Source organism: Pezoporus wallicus, unplaced genomic scaffold, assembly GCF_028554395.1.
Source record: "Pezoporus wallicus isolate ANWC-B61680 ecotype Strahan unplaced genomic scaffold, APGP_CSIRO_Pwel_v1 contig_3568, whole genome shotgun sequence".
NCBI classification, from domain to species: Eukaryota; Metazoa; Chordata; class Aves; order Psittaciformes; family Psittacidae; genus Pezoporus; species Pezoporus wallicus.
This window is the reverse complement of record NW_026637826.1, coordinates 1,615,934-1,628,677: the sequence shown is the minus strand read 5'-3', so window position 1 is coordinate 1,628,677 and position 12,744 is coordinate 1,615,934. Positions and strand designations below refer to the sequence as shown.

The following is a 12,744-nucleotide window of genomic DNA, read 5'->3' as shown; positions in this document are numbered from 1 at the left end:
GCATTTCACACTGGGAACTACTGTTACCAGGATGAACTCCACAATGCTATTACAGTGAAGTGGGTTTTTAAGAGGCCTGAGCATCTGCAGAGTTGTTACAGAACTAAACTAAAAGCTTTCAACTGTACATGTCTGAGCACACACTTTTTCATAGCTTGACATTCTTTGGTCCATCCAAACACTGCAAAGGGAATGCTGATCATTATAAACATGCCACCTTTACAGGCTGAAACTGCCAAATTCAGATTTTAGACCAGCAAGAAAATACACCAGGAGTAAATCAAACTCAGCATCCTAACATCTGATTTTGCAACTTCAGAATTTCCAGATTTTCAACAATTAAGAAAAACAAAAATCAATACAAAGGTTAAGTTTGAACAAAGGAACAAGACATGAGGAAAACTGGCTGCAATAAAAAGAGCATTTTTGTATCCAGTAACAGAAGTTTCAATATGCATGAATCCTTGAAATAAATTGCTATTAAATATATTTAACATCCAATTCCACAGACAAGACAAAATTTTTATTAAGGCAAATTGTGCTGGCATCTCAAATCTCTGACAAACCAAAAAAACAATGGGGTGAAAGTAAGATTTATGATCAGCGTGTGACTGTAATTAACACCTTCTGTCAAACATGGCTCAAAATCCCTTTTCTCTTTCAGCTATTTTTGACAAGTCAATTAACACCCTCATAAATAAATCTGCTCAATGAACTGATCTTCCACAGCTAGCATGGACACATGCTGGGTATCCCACTCATTTAGTTGTACACATCAGAACTTCCTGCACACTGCTTTACACTTCAGAACACCAACAACTCAATCTCTCTGCAGAACCCAGGACACATACTGATCTTATGGAAAAAATACAGCCCTTTACTGCAAGCACATACAAGAACTGTTCTTCACATGAGCATTTCATGTTCCTTTCTTCATATACTGGGAGAGGAACTGGCTTCTGACAAAGTGGATCAGCTTGGTCTCTGTGCAGAACATAGTAACGATGGTTGCAACAAAGCACAGAGCGCCCATGCCGATGTGAATCAGCCTTGCCATCCAACCCTTATCGCAGCAGAAGAACACCTACAACAGAGGAAAGAAGCAATTGCAGGAAAAGCTAGTCAGCACAAGGTAGACTTACTGTCTCAATAAAAAAAAATCAGACCCAACACTTCTCTTGACTGTGCTAACATCAACCTTGAAGCTGAGCACGGTTTTGCCACATGCACTGATCCTCCAATAAATCACCTTTAGCAGACACAATATTTGCTTTCTTAAGAACTTCCTGTCAGCAAAAAATGAGCATTCAGTAGCTACCTGGTAAATGTGGACATTAGCTATTACCTGGCCTGCAGAAATATGTTAATTTAGGTATTAGGAAAACTCTGCTACTGCTGTCACAAAAGTCTGTCACTTTGCAGCAACGCGTTGGGCTATTTTCTAGGAAAACTGGAAATCTCCCATTCCAAAATACAAAGCTCTCCTTTCTAAGGCAGAATGGTCACATTTTTTGTACACTGCAATGCTACCATCTCCCTAATAATTAGTCTGTGCAATTACCATCTCTGACTGAATGTGATAAATGTGCTCTTTGTAATTACTGTTTCTGTTCTTGTTTCGGTTGCTTTTCCTCTACCGCTTTGTTATTACAGAATGTTTAATAACAGTTTGTGCTACTGCAAAACTTCAGTTATTAAGAACTAAGCACATAGATTTATCTACAGACAGCAGAAGCGTGTTACATTTTATTGTACTTGTCAGATACACCTTCTACAGGTGGCAGAGAGAACTTTGTATCAAAGGTAAAATGTCTTTATATTGTATCTTGCCTTGCCTGTAACGAAATCTTCCAGTCTATCCTCATAAGCATGAGGTATTTCTTTGCTAATGGTATTTCTCTGCCTGGGGTCACAAAGGTCATTCAACATCATTTTCACAGTGAAAGCAAAATTCAAGAAAGATGCTTACCTCTGAGACACCAGTGATCACTCCACTTATGATATAAACGAGCACCAAAAATGGGGAGGGAAGCAAGCCCATCAGAGGTCTGTAAGCGCTTTCTTTGAAGTAATCATAGATATAGTGGATGCTGTGAGCTATTCGGATACCCATGTTAAAGCAGTTGGCAAGAATAAAGCCCACACTGCCATGCCAGTGAGTCAAGAAGTAAGAGATGCACAGAAATGTGAAAGACAAGGCCAGCATAACAAAATTGTACCTGGGAAGAGGGGGGAAAGAACCAGTTTATCAATGTGTACAGTTACAATATTGATTTATGAACTTTATCTTTGAAGAAATACCACAACTTATTTTCTAAAACAAAGAACTGAAATTCTCTTCCCATTTTCTAATGGAAAAAGATAAATTTGAGAACCAAGCTGTTAATTAAAAAAATTCACTGAAAGAATAGAAAATACATCAAACACATTAAATAAAGAAGTGAATTATGTGAAGGAAATTCTGGTTTACTAATCAGCTGTGTACTCATTTCATAAAGTCAAATTTAGTAACAGTGATTAGTCACATAAAAACTTGTGCACTTTTGCTATTTTATTTCAGGTATGCATTGAAGAAAATTTGTGCTCAACAAGATGACACTTTACAGTTTCTGCTCCAAACAGTGGCTCTGGAACAAATTCACACCTCAAAAAGGCCATGAAAGCAGCACTGCTAAGTCTAAAAAGATACTACTTAGACTGTGGAAAGCAAACCTCACTGAAAATAATTTGAAAAGCCTTGTTGAGGGACAGGCACTCCATAAGCAATAAAAGCTTTATGGAAAGCACTGGGAAGGCCACCAGGCTCCAAAGTCAATAACCAGGAGGAAGAGAATAAGGAAATAATCTGGGCTTGAAGGGTTCTAAGGAGATTGTCTAGTTCAACCTCCTACTGAAAGCAGATAAACCACTGAATTCAGACCCTCAACTGAGAGAATTCAGAAGACTACCTGATACACAGGACCTGTATATGAGAACTTCTAACAGCTGCAAAATTTTGCTGAGTTTTAACTGATGGCCTGTCTTAAAAACTGTAACTTCAAGCCTGTATCTACAGAAAACAAGACTTTTAAATTGCTTTCCCAGTTAGTGATGTACCAAAAGCTAATCTCAAAATCTACTCCTTAATTTCTGACCTTTTTACCCAAGCATTTACACTGTTGCTAAAGCTTCTACATCTAAGTCTAAGCAGATAGCTAAATGGTTTTCAGTGGAGCAAAGTATTTTTATGCTGGTTTCAAAGGCACCAATCTCTCTGTAAATTCAGTACAAATGAATTTTTAAGATTGATGTTTATTAACAAATACAAGCATGTAAAAACCTCAAGTAGGGCATGTTCGGTTGCCTATCTATTGCACCTGGCTCTGGAGACAAGGAACAGAGCTTGAAGCTTAAACACAGTCACTTCTTAAAGTGACTGCAGAAAGAAATTTGCTCTTTGGAAACAAAGCACTTCCAAGCACATCACCCCCCAGAACTGCTGTTTACACACTGAACTCCAAGCAGATTAATTACAAGAACATTCTGGGGACACTATTTCCTACCTGTCCACCTCTTCTTTACACATCAAAGCAAACGTAAAACATTCCGTTACTCCATTGACAGCAAGAAATAGGACATATAATGAGTAACATCGGAGGAGATTTGGACCTAAGAAACACATTAGAATAATAAGTAAATACTACTTCTTTTATAAAACCACATTGTTTTTACACTCATCGATACTAAGAGATAAAAGCTGTAATGTTATCACTGAAAATGGAAATGTGAATGCATTTCAACAAGTTTCCTGTCTGGGTATTTTGACAAGAAGACAAAAAAAAACAAATAAGACACCAAACACCCAAGAACAGCAGTTATGACAGTAACAGAAAAGATATCCATCCAAAAAAGGATTTTATTAAGAGGGATTTCCAAATTAAAAAATATTTATCATAACCCAAATCCTGCATTGTACAGAAATTGGTGGAAATTCGTCCCAGTCATTCTGAGCTAATAAAAGCAATACAAAGTGTGCTTTGAACATAACAGTATGAAAAACAGCAAAGCTGTTCAATACATTCAAAATTGTGTTAGATGGAGAAAGTTCTTCGTATTTTTAATGGGTCAAAAATAATTTATGCATGATTTAAAAATCACCCATTCAGACCTTCAACTTTTTCTTGTACTTCAGAAATTGTAACACTGGGGAAAAAAATCCTATGCTTTTTAACAGGTTAGCATGCATCCATGAATACTCCTTCTTCATGGCAGCAATGTAGTTTGTATTACTAAGACTCCTCCTGTTTCAAAGAACAACTGCCCAAACTGTGAATACTCTGGTTCCAATTTGTTGTATGGGTTTCTGGGGGGGTCTGTCATTGTTGGTTTAAACAGCTGGGAGTTAGCAATTTTACATCATGGAGCAGTCAAATAATCCTTTGAAATGTTCTTTTATAACAGTATGAAACTGCAGGAAGGTAGAGCCCCAAACCTGATCCTACTTATTTGGAGCTCCTCAGTATATTTTAATGTGACTACATATTAAAGGGACTGCTACAAAGGCATGAGTTCTGGATTCAGACAAGCCAAGTCACCGATTTCAACAGGAGTTTTACAGACAAAAAAATCTTATTGACTCAAGAAATCGTAATAGCAGCAGTTTTTAAAAGTGCAGGGCTCTTCTGCCAGCTCTATAAATCCTTACCGGTTCCAGAACTGAGCATTGAACCTCCGTAAATATCCAGAGCCAGCTGAGAATAGGCATAGCCAAAAACCGTGATGGTAAGGCCAGTCAGAAGCACAAGTTTTAACAGTGATTCTAATACATTTGCAGCCATAGCAACATCGTCCTGAAAAAATTTGTCATCCGTTATATGGATCAGAATGAACATCATCAGTTACTTTCACACAGAAGATCTACTTCACAGGAAAAATTAAAACCAAACCAAACCTGAATAGTCTGCATTGTATATAAAGGTGTGAAACATACCCTTTGTTACTGAATTATCCATACATGTAGCCTTAACCGTATTTATTATTCTATTCTAGGTTTTACAGGTTACATATTTACACAAATATTAGCCTTTAACATGCGTGCTCAAGGAAACAGAACTTGCAGATGCTTAACAGTTAGTAAATGGCAAAGAGCAGCACAGCCCCTGCCCAAGGTCTGAGCCAGCAGAGGGTGGGATTTTCATTGCCACACGAGACTACAGGATTCGCCACACCAGAACAAGTAACTTGTCAGTTCTACTACATCATTACAAGAAGCATCCTTGTAGTCCTTGTAATTTCACTACATAGAAGAAAAACTCATCATAATCTTGCCAGTTACACATACCTGGTGCACTATGTATAAAAAATACGTATGTGTACACTTTTCTTAGCCCACCAATGCCCTGTAGCATGGAATTTGTTTTAGCTGCATGCTGATGTGCAAGAAACAAGATTCCTGCAAAAACTTGTCATAGCATCAAACAAAAGCCCAGGCTGACCTTTACAACTGATGAAGAATTTCACACCTAAAGCATACACAAAAAATATTCTGTGGAACAAAGCTCTTGTTCATTTAACCATTGATACCCCACATACAATTCAAAAGCTCAAGAAAAAGACAATTATTTTCTTTCCAAAACTGCACCCTCTGGAAGCATTACTGTTTAATTCTGAACAGCTACTTATGTTTTCAAGTAAATATTTTCAGACAGCATTTATTTAATAGAAATAGCCTGCTTTCATGGTTTAAAATAATTGCCTAAGTATATCTGGAAATGCAGGGTACAATAGGGTTTATATCACACCCTTTGGAGCAGCTGATGTTAACATCATTGAAGTACAAGGCAGTACTATGCCACTGCATACCTTAATTTCCATTTCATTACCATTTTACCTATTTTCTTGGGTTTTTGGTCCAGCCTCACTCAACAGTTTTCAATTTTAACAGCCTTTACACCCAAATTTAAACATAGTTCTGTCAGTCACATTTCTGTGATGTAACTTACCAACAACAAAAATCGAGCACTTAACACGTAGCTAATCCGAAATTAAACATACCTTCTTCTGATCCTTTACATTCTTCCCTCTTTCTAGCACTTTGGCAAAAAAGACATAAAAACTCTCCTCAATAGGCAAAAAGATAAACCTGGCCACCAGTGAACCGAGATTATTCACGATATCATAGACACCTTTGAAAAAACAAACAAAAAAACCAATAGAGCAGCAACCTGTGAGATTTTCAGACACATTTTAATTCCAAGTCTTTAACAGCAACATGAATTCTAATTTACCATTTCCACAGAACAAAGAGAAAATGAGTGGAATTTTGCACAGCAGTAAAGCAGTGTTCCCTAAAAATTCTGTCACAGCAACCACAGCTCAAAATTACCAGGTTTGCTCAGAGATGGTGAAGCTGGGACAAAAGCATCAGCCACAGAAATGTGAATCTACTAACAGCATCAAGCCACATTTCAAATTCTTACTCTAGAGGAAGTTAAAAGAACTTGATGAATTTCACTGAATGAGAACAGAAACGCAAGGATTTACTGATACAGGAGAAGAGAAAGGTATCTAGTTTTAGGGTGAGGTTCCTTCGGTTTACTTTCACTCCAGTGGAAGAGCAAGCCTGCATGACATTTTCCCAGCACTTCCATCCTCAGCAAAACATCACTACAAACCTGCTAAGACATCTACGTGTGTGCGGATACACACACAATCCAGAGCATACAAAGTCAGGCATACGGGTAAGTGCTTCACATATTCACAGCAAAATAACAGAATATGGTTCTGCCTGATTTCTGACAGGACTTGGACCAATGCTCCTCAACATTCTGAGAGCACAGGCACTTTGTACTCATTGCTCTTTTAAAGCCCCTTCAAGTAAGAGGCAGCTCAATTGCTCTGCAGGTGAGGAGAATCAGAAGCAGCCACAGTTACTGGTGGCAAGCACGTCTACTCAGTATTTACAAGGGAACATACTACTGCCAGCAACTGAAAGTAATCTGAACTAGCCAAGCAACTTCTAACTGTGGGCCAGCAACTACAGCCTATTTTTCTTCCCTGAGCTGCAAAGACTTGAGCTGCTGCCAAATCAGTCATTTGAATGGCTACTGCCAAACATTACTCTGTAGCCACACTGATTTCCTTTACAGAACATAATTCAATTTTGAGAGGCGATGCATTCTTGCTGTAACAGCTAAGACAGATTCAAGTGGAAGACAGAAAACAGGAAAATAGATTTACAAAAACCAAAGACAGACAACTATAACACAATCAGATACTCATGAAGTTGGGGGGGGGGGATTATATGGTTTTGGTGGTGGTGTTTCCAGGGAGTTTTGAGGTTGGTTTTTCTTTTGGGGTTTGTTGGTTTTCTTTTGGGTTCTTTTTTTTTAAGAAAAAAGATACACGGTGTCACACATCCAATTGGAAAGTTCTGGATTTAAACTGTATTTTCATTTTGGAACAGGATCTTAAATTCTTTTCTATGCCTGTATCAATCATTCTCTGACATGGATCTCAACATCACAAAGGCTTTGAAATTGTCCCAGATTTTCAAGTTATCTTCAAATACTTTCAGTCATTTTCAGAACCACCTGAAGAGCAGGGACTAAGAAAGCTATGTCACTATTCCACAATGCCATCACACTTACCCTGATCTCCAAAATTTAACACATTCAAAAAAGTCATCACATACCGTTCACCTGCAAGTTCAAAACAAAGAACTTAAGTATTGGGAAACATTTAGGGACTTGTTCTTGTTCTGGCACTTCCAATAGTAAGTATTCAAGAGACAAAGTCTAACAGGACAGCACCTACTTCAGAAAATCCTCAAAAACTTCATTCAGGTTGGTAACATCGGGCAACGACCTCTGAAAGTTACATGCCCACTCCCACTGCTCCCCCCCCAGCTTTCTCAAGCTTTATATCACTTTGATACTGTTCACTAGCCCTTCTCCACTGCCAACTATAGATCAAGCCTCACCCTCTGTCAAAATCTGTTTCAAGAAGGACTGTTTGAAGAAACTCCAAGTCAACCGTGCTTCCTTCCAGTTAACAAAGGTCTGCAAAAGAAGTACTGAAATCAAACAGGTACTGAAATGAAAAAGTACCGAAACATGATTGAAACTAGAGTGAAACAGAAAACAGAAAGCCAGTACAACACTGGAGGCTAACTCTGACTGTACTGAGGGGGAAAAATCCACAATGTCAGTTGCTAACAATTGATCTAAGATATTGCTAAATTCAAGCACCAACATCACTCTGATTCATAAACACTTTGTCCCTTGCTGGAACTCACTGCTCTGCAGATAAACTACCCAAACATGTTTTCTGAAGAAAATACCAATCAAAGTTGAGAGACAGGAAAAAAAACCAAACCCACATGCATGCCAATACAACTTTCACCTTCATCATATATATCATTTATTGCTCTTCAAACTGTCCCTACAAGTCCTGCAATCAAGAAGCCCCTTTCTCTTTCCAATCTGTAAATCTTTTTCAAACGTCATCTTCCATTCCTTTGCATCGTTTTCTTTTCAGAGATATCTGAGTATCTGTAGGATGCTGTGTAACACCATGGGTTTTTTGTGGAAAAGTCAATGTACCAAACCCCATGGTAAACTGATTCTGGTTTCCACCCTGCCTCTGATCCAGTGTGATACCTGGTCATTCTCCCACACGCTGATCGGTTTTTATCTCCACTTAATGGTTCATGCAAAGCTACTAAAAGAGAAGTCAGCCACAAGCCCATAAGCACAAAGAGGTGAAGTTTGCTAACTTTTTCTGACAAGAATTTTACTAATACAAACTATAAACAGAATTATGTTTTGGTTTGGTTTTTTTTCTTTCTTAATCAGTCTTATCTTCTACAGTGCAGGGATATCCCCCAAATCACTCAACTCCACCATCTCCAACTAATTTTCAAAGCTCTCTCAAGACAGACTTCAAACTGTGCAACCTACCTCATCTTCCACCATATTGGGCAATAAAGCTTTCATTCTAGCAACTGGAAATGACTTCTTTGTTGCTTCAGGAGATCCCAAAAACATCACAAAATAAATAACGTAGCACAGTACCAGCACACTGGTATATAAAAGCTGGAAAGACAGGGGAGGAAAGAAGAAAGATTAATATAAAATTAACTTACAAATGTAGAATTACAGGCTAGAATTACATATTAAGAGTTCTGAATTCAGTGAGAAAAAAAAAAAGTATTAAGTAGTCCTTATTCCTGTCAACATCAAATTACATATAGACTTAAATTTAACTCCTCAAGAATGTTGTTGATCTTTGTTTCTTTTTTTTTCTTAATTTATAGGTTACTGTAGTCCTTTAATAACTTCCATGTTCTATTCAGCATTTTTAGAATGATTATTTAAAGTCCAATTCAAAGCAATTATTAACTCAGTCAAAAACTCAAGTTGATAGAGTAGCTTCTGTCTACATCTCTTACTTCATAGAATCACAGCATCTTTTAGGTTAGAAAGGACCTTGAAGATTATTGAGTCCAACCATTAACCCAACTCTGAAAAACAAAACACAGGAAACTTACCTGAGCCAAGGAAAAAATGTAGAGGCCCCATTGAGGATAAAGGACTACTAAAATAACCGTCAAAATGCATTTTGACACTACTGAAAGGCTTTCAGCAATTACCTTTAAGAAAGAAAAGAGAGAAGGGTTATTTTCTGCCAAGTTAACCACACACACAAACTTAAATTACATCAGTTTCACACACAGAAATTATGCAGGAATACGTAGGAAGACTTTCAAAGTCAGCATCACTTTGTCACAGTTTCTGCTGAGTCGACCATCTGAGATTGCAATTCTGCGTAAATTTTCTTTTCTTGCATTTCACAATTCCTCCATTGCAGTTTCCCAGTCCTTTGTATGGGACATAGGGCAGAAAATTTTGCTTGAGACAAACATGTTCTCAATTGTTGTATTTCACAATTTCATATCAACAATCAATTGAAATGTGAAATCATGGAAGATGCATGCCTCTCCCTCGGATTAAAACTCATAATTAAGTATTTGATGATCACTAAGGTGATAGTTTCTAAATAAATCAACTTCCTTGCTTTAACATCTACAAATTTATACCTGTTACAACTGTTACACAGTACTAAACAGTATGCACAGGATTTTTTTTTTCATATGCTTGAATACATGAAGATCTAGCTCAGCAATCCCTTCTTTTCAATAGAGAAAGATAATTACAAACACACACGTATACCCCACGTACTTTACTAACCTTAAGTCTCACAAACAAATGAGCTTGTGCTAAAACCCAGAATGGCTCTCCCAGAAGTTCAATAATTGCAGAAAGACCAAATGCTACTACACCAGCCTGATAATGAGGAACCACAGAAGGATCAGGTACTTCGAGCAAGTGTAGCCAGACTAAGCCCAAGCAAACCGACCAAAAAACACCAAGAGGGACTCTAAAAAGTTAACATAAAAACAAATCAATAGAAATGTTACTTTAGCAGGAAAAATAAAGAAAAAAGAAAATTAGATTACATTGTCCACATATGGCCATCATTTTTTTAAAAGGCCCAGAGGAATAAATTTCCATTGTTACTATACCAAGAACATCTTTTTTTCCTGTGTGTTACAAACATCTTTAAGGCACTGTTTGCAAGACACAGAAAATACTTTTCTGACTTGTCTCTTTTCTACTCAAGAGCCTAACATAAGGTCACCTATCTGCATTTCTCATTCCCTAGGACCAAACAATTCTGATCCCTTATCAGCCTGCAAAACCCTGCATTTTTGTGGTCTCTGGTTACCAGGGGTTTGGCAGACAAGCTTTCTTGGATCTTGCTGTAACAAATAAAGGTGCCACCATTCCAACTGCTTGCAACACTCTTCCAGAAATCACTGGTTCTCCAGAAAGTGACAGCAGCATGATAAGAAAATGCACGCCTGCACCTCAGGAATGCAAGTCCACCATGATCGACTGTAGCTCAGATCCACTTCCACTAGTGAGTGTAGCTGAAAAGCCAAGCTAGGCACAGGAGTGCACGCATGTACCAGCTTCCGTTGACACTGCTTCAGGAAGCTTTGTTGACAAAGCTTCTGGCAGAGTGCAGGATGTTTGACATCACTGAGGCAGGATCTATTTGACCTTCCCATTATCAGATCCCTGAAGTATTTGACATCAAGCTCCTAAGAGGTATTTCAGATCCTTCAAGAAAGTTAAATCTCCATTTTAAGTTATGCTTCTCTACAAGGAAAAGTTTAAAAAGGTGCACACAGGCATTAGCTCCACTATGTAATACCCACCTGAAAGGCTGTCAAACGTCAAGAAACTGATTATAATGCAACTGAGAGAACAGATCCAACACACTGAAAACATCAGTATTAAACCATCCCTGAAAGCGACACTGATGTTGCCCTGCCATTAAACTGTACCAGTGCTCAACAGTATCTCCAGGGTAAGTGACAGAACAGCTCCTGGTAACAGCTTGGGTGATGCACCTTCCCATGTGCTCCAAAAGAGATTAAGTACATAAATGCTAAATCTACAGACTTTACCAGCTTCCTGCATCGGTCCTGAAACATGACTGAGGCTACCAGACACTCAGTGCTGAAGTAATCACCTCAGTAAAGAAATACTTGCTCTCGATTTTGTGAGCTTTCAGACAAGAACTAAATTCCAAAGTAGCAAATTTTTAAAGGTATCTTACGTCAGCCACAACAGGTTAATTGTTTTGGTCCAGTTTCTCTTTGTACTTGCACTCAGACAAGCTCTGCGAAACGCCTCCCTTGCCAGGAAGACAACCGTTGAATACAGCAAAGTGAGCCTAATGGAGGGGAGAGAGAAAAACAAGGAGAGAAAACGATTTCTTTACATACTGCTTCTGACATCCTCTACTGCTTCTGACATCCTCCATGCAGCAACATCACTGTTTGCACAGGCCTGCCTAACAAACAAATGGGTGTGCAAGAGAACATGGTGACATAAATTATCACCATACCATAAAAAAATAAGGAGGGGAAGTAGTTACGCCGCTTTTCCTCATCAAGTTAATGATTTAACATGGAAAACAGGCAGCAGTGCCTGTGTTTGAGGTGAAAAAATAAGTCGGGAGGCAGTCAACGATCTAACAGTGCAAAACACCCAACGGTAAATTAAACAGCGCTGTGCAAATCATTGTAAGCCACCCTGCCCAGGCGGCCCTGCACGAACGCTGTCCGAGGCCCCCCCTCGCTGCCTGGGAAGCCGCCCGGTGCGGTGGGCATGGGGGGGACACAGGCCCCCCGCTCACCTCACGTTGACCACACCGATCAGCTCCCTGGAGAGGTAGCGCAGAGTGAAAGCGTTGAGCGCGAACGTGACCGCCCGGAACAGCACCTGTGCAGAAAACCACACGGGAAACACCTGAGGGCAGAGCGGGACCGAGGCGGCCGCTGCCTCGCACCCACCAGGAGGAGGAGGAGGAAGAGGAACGTGCCCCCGATCCCTCCCGCACCTGCAGCAGCGCGCTGGAGGATGCCAGCCGCGTGGTCTGCCCGAGCACCTCCTGCGAGCCCATCGGTCCCGCCCGCATCAAACGGCGACGCCGTCGCTCCGCGAACGCGTCAGGGCGGCCAGGACCGCCCCAAGTCCGGGCGGAAAACGGGCACCGGGCGGGGAATGCGTCCTCAACCCGGCTCCTGCCGGGGTAACCGCGGGAGCGCGCCCGCTGCAGTAACGCTTCCGGTAAGAACAGTGCTCAGATGCTGCTCCGGGCTGCTCAGGTGCTGCTCCGCACGGGGGTACT

At 39.7% G+C, this 12,744-nt stretch overlaps 1 protein-coding gene across 2 annotated transcripts; it reads right to left on the bottom strand.

The window, feature by feature from the left end:
• Window positions 1–854: 854 nt before the first annotated feature.
• Window positions 855–12,531, bottom strand: RFT1 (RFT1 homolog). 2 transcript variants are annotated; one of them, XM_057407739.1, is made up of 13 exons: window positions 12,454–12,531; window positions 12,250–12,335; window positions 11,668–11,784; window positions 10,230–10,419; window positions 9,530–9,631; window positions 8,940–9,074; window positions 7,961–8,039; window positions 7,629–7,679; window positions 6,034–6,164; window positions 4,685–4,829; window positions 3,543–3,648; window positions 1,970–2,219; window positions 855–1,084 (listed from the first exon to the last, which is right to left on the bottom strand). In XM_057407739.1, exons 1-13 carry the CDS (start codon window positions 12,529–12,531, stop codon window positions 920–922), a joined length of 1,635 nt encoding a protein of 544 aa, XP_057263722.1. In that variant the 3' UTR covers window positions 855–919. The 2 variants fall into 2 exon arrangements, with proteins under 2 accessions (XP_057263722.1, XP_057263721.1); XM_057407738.1 differs by lacking the exon at window positions 7,629–7,679 and having other exon boundaries at window positions 12,454–12,523.
• Window positions 12,532–12,744: the final 213 nt, after the last annotated feature.

Excerpts from the sequence above, each read along its gene's own strand:
- RFT1 (XM_057407739.1), bottom strand. The coding sequence starts at position 12,531 with ATGCGGGCGGGACCGATGGGCTCGCAGGAGGTGCTCGGGCAGACCACG. Across the intron at positions 9,075-9,529 it reads ACATTTTTTCCTTGGCTCAG|CTTTTATATACCAGTGTGCT; the intron begins GTAAGTTTCCTG and ends CTGTCTTTCCAG. Across the intron at positions 2,220-3,542 it reads TGTAAAGAAGAGGTGGACAG|GTACAATTTTGTTATGCTGG; the intron begins GTAGGAAATAGT and ends CCCTCTTCCCAG.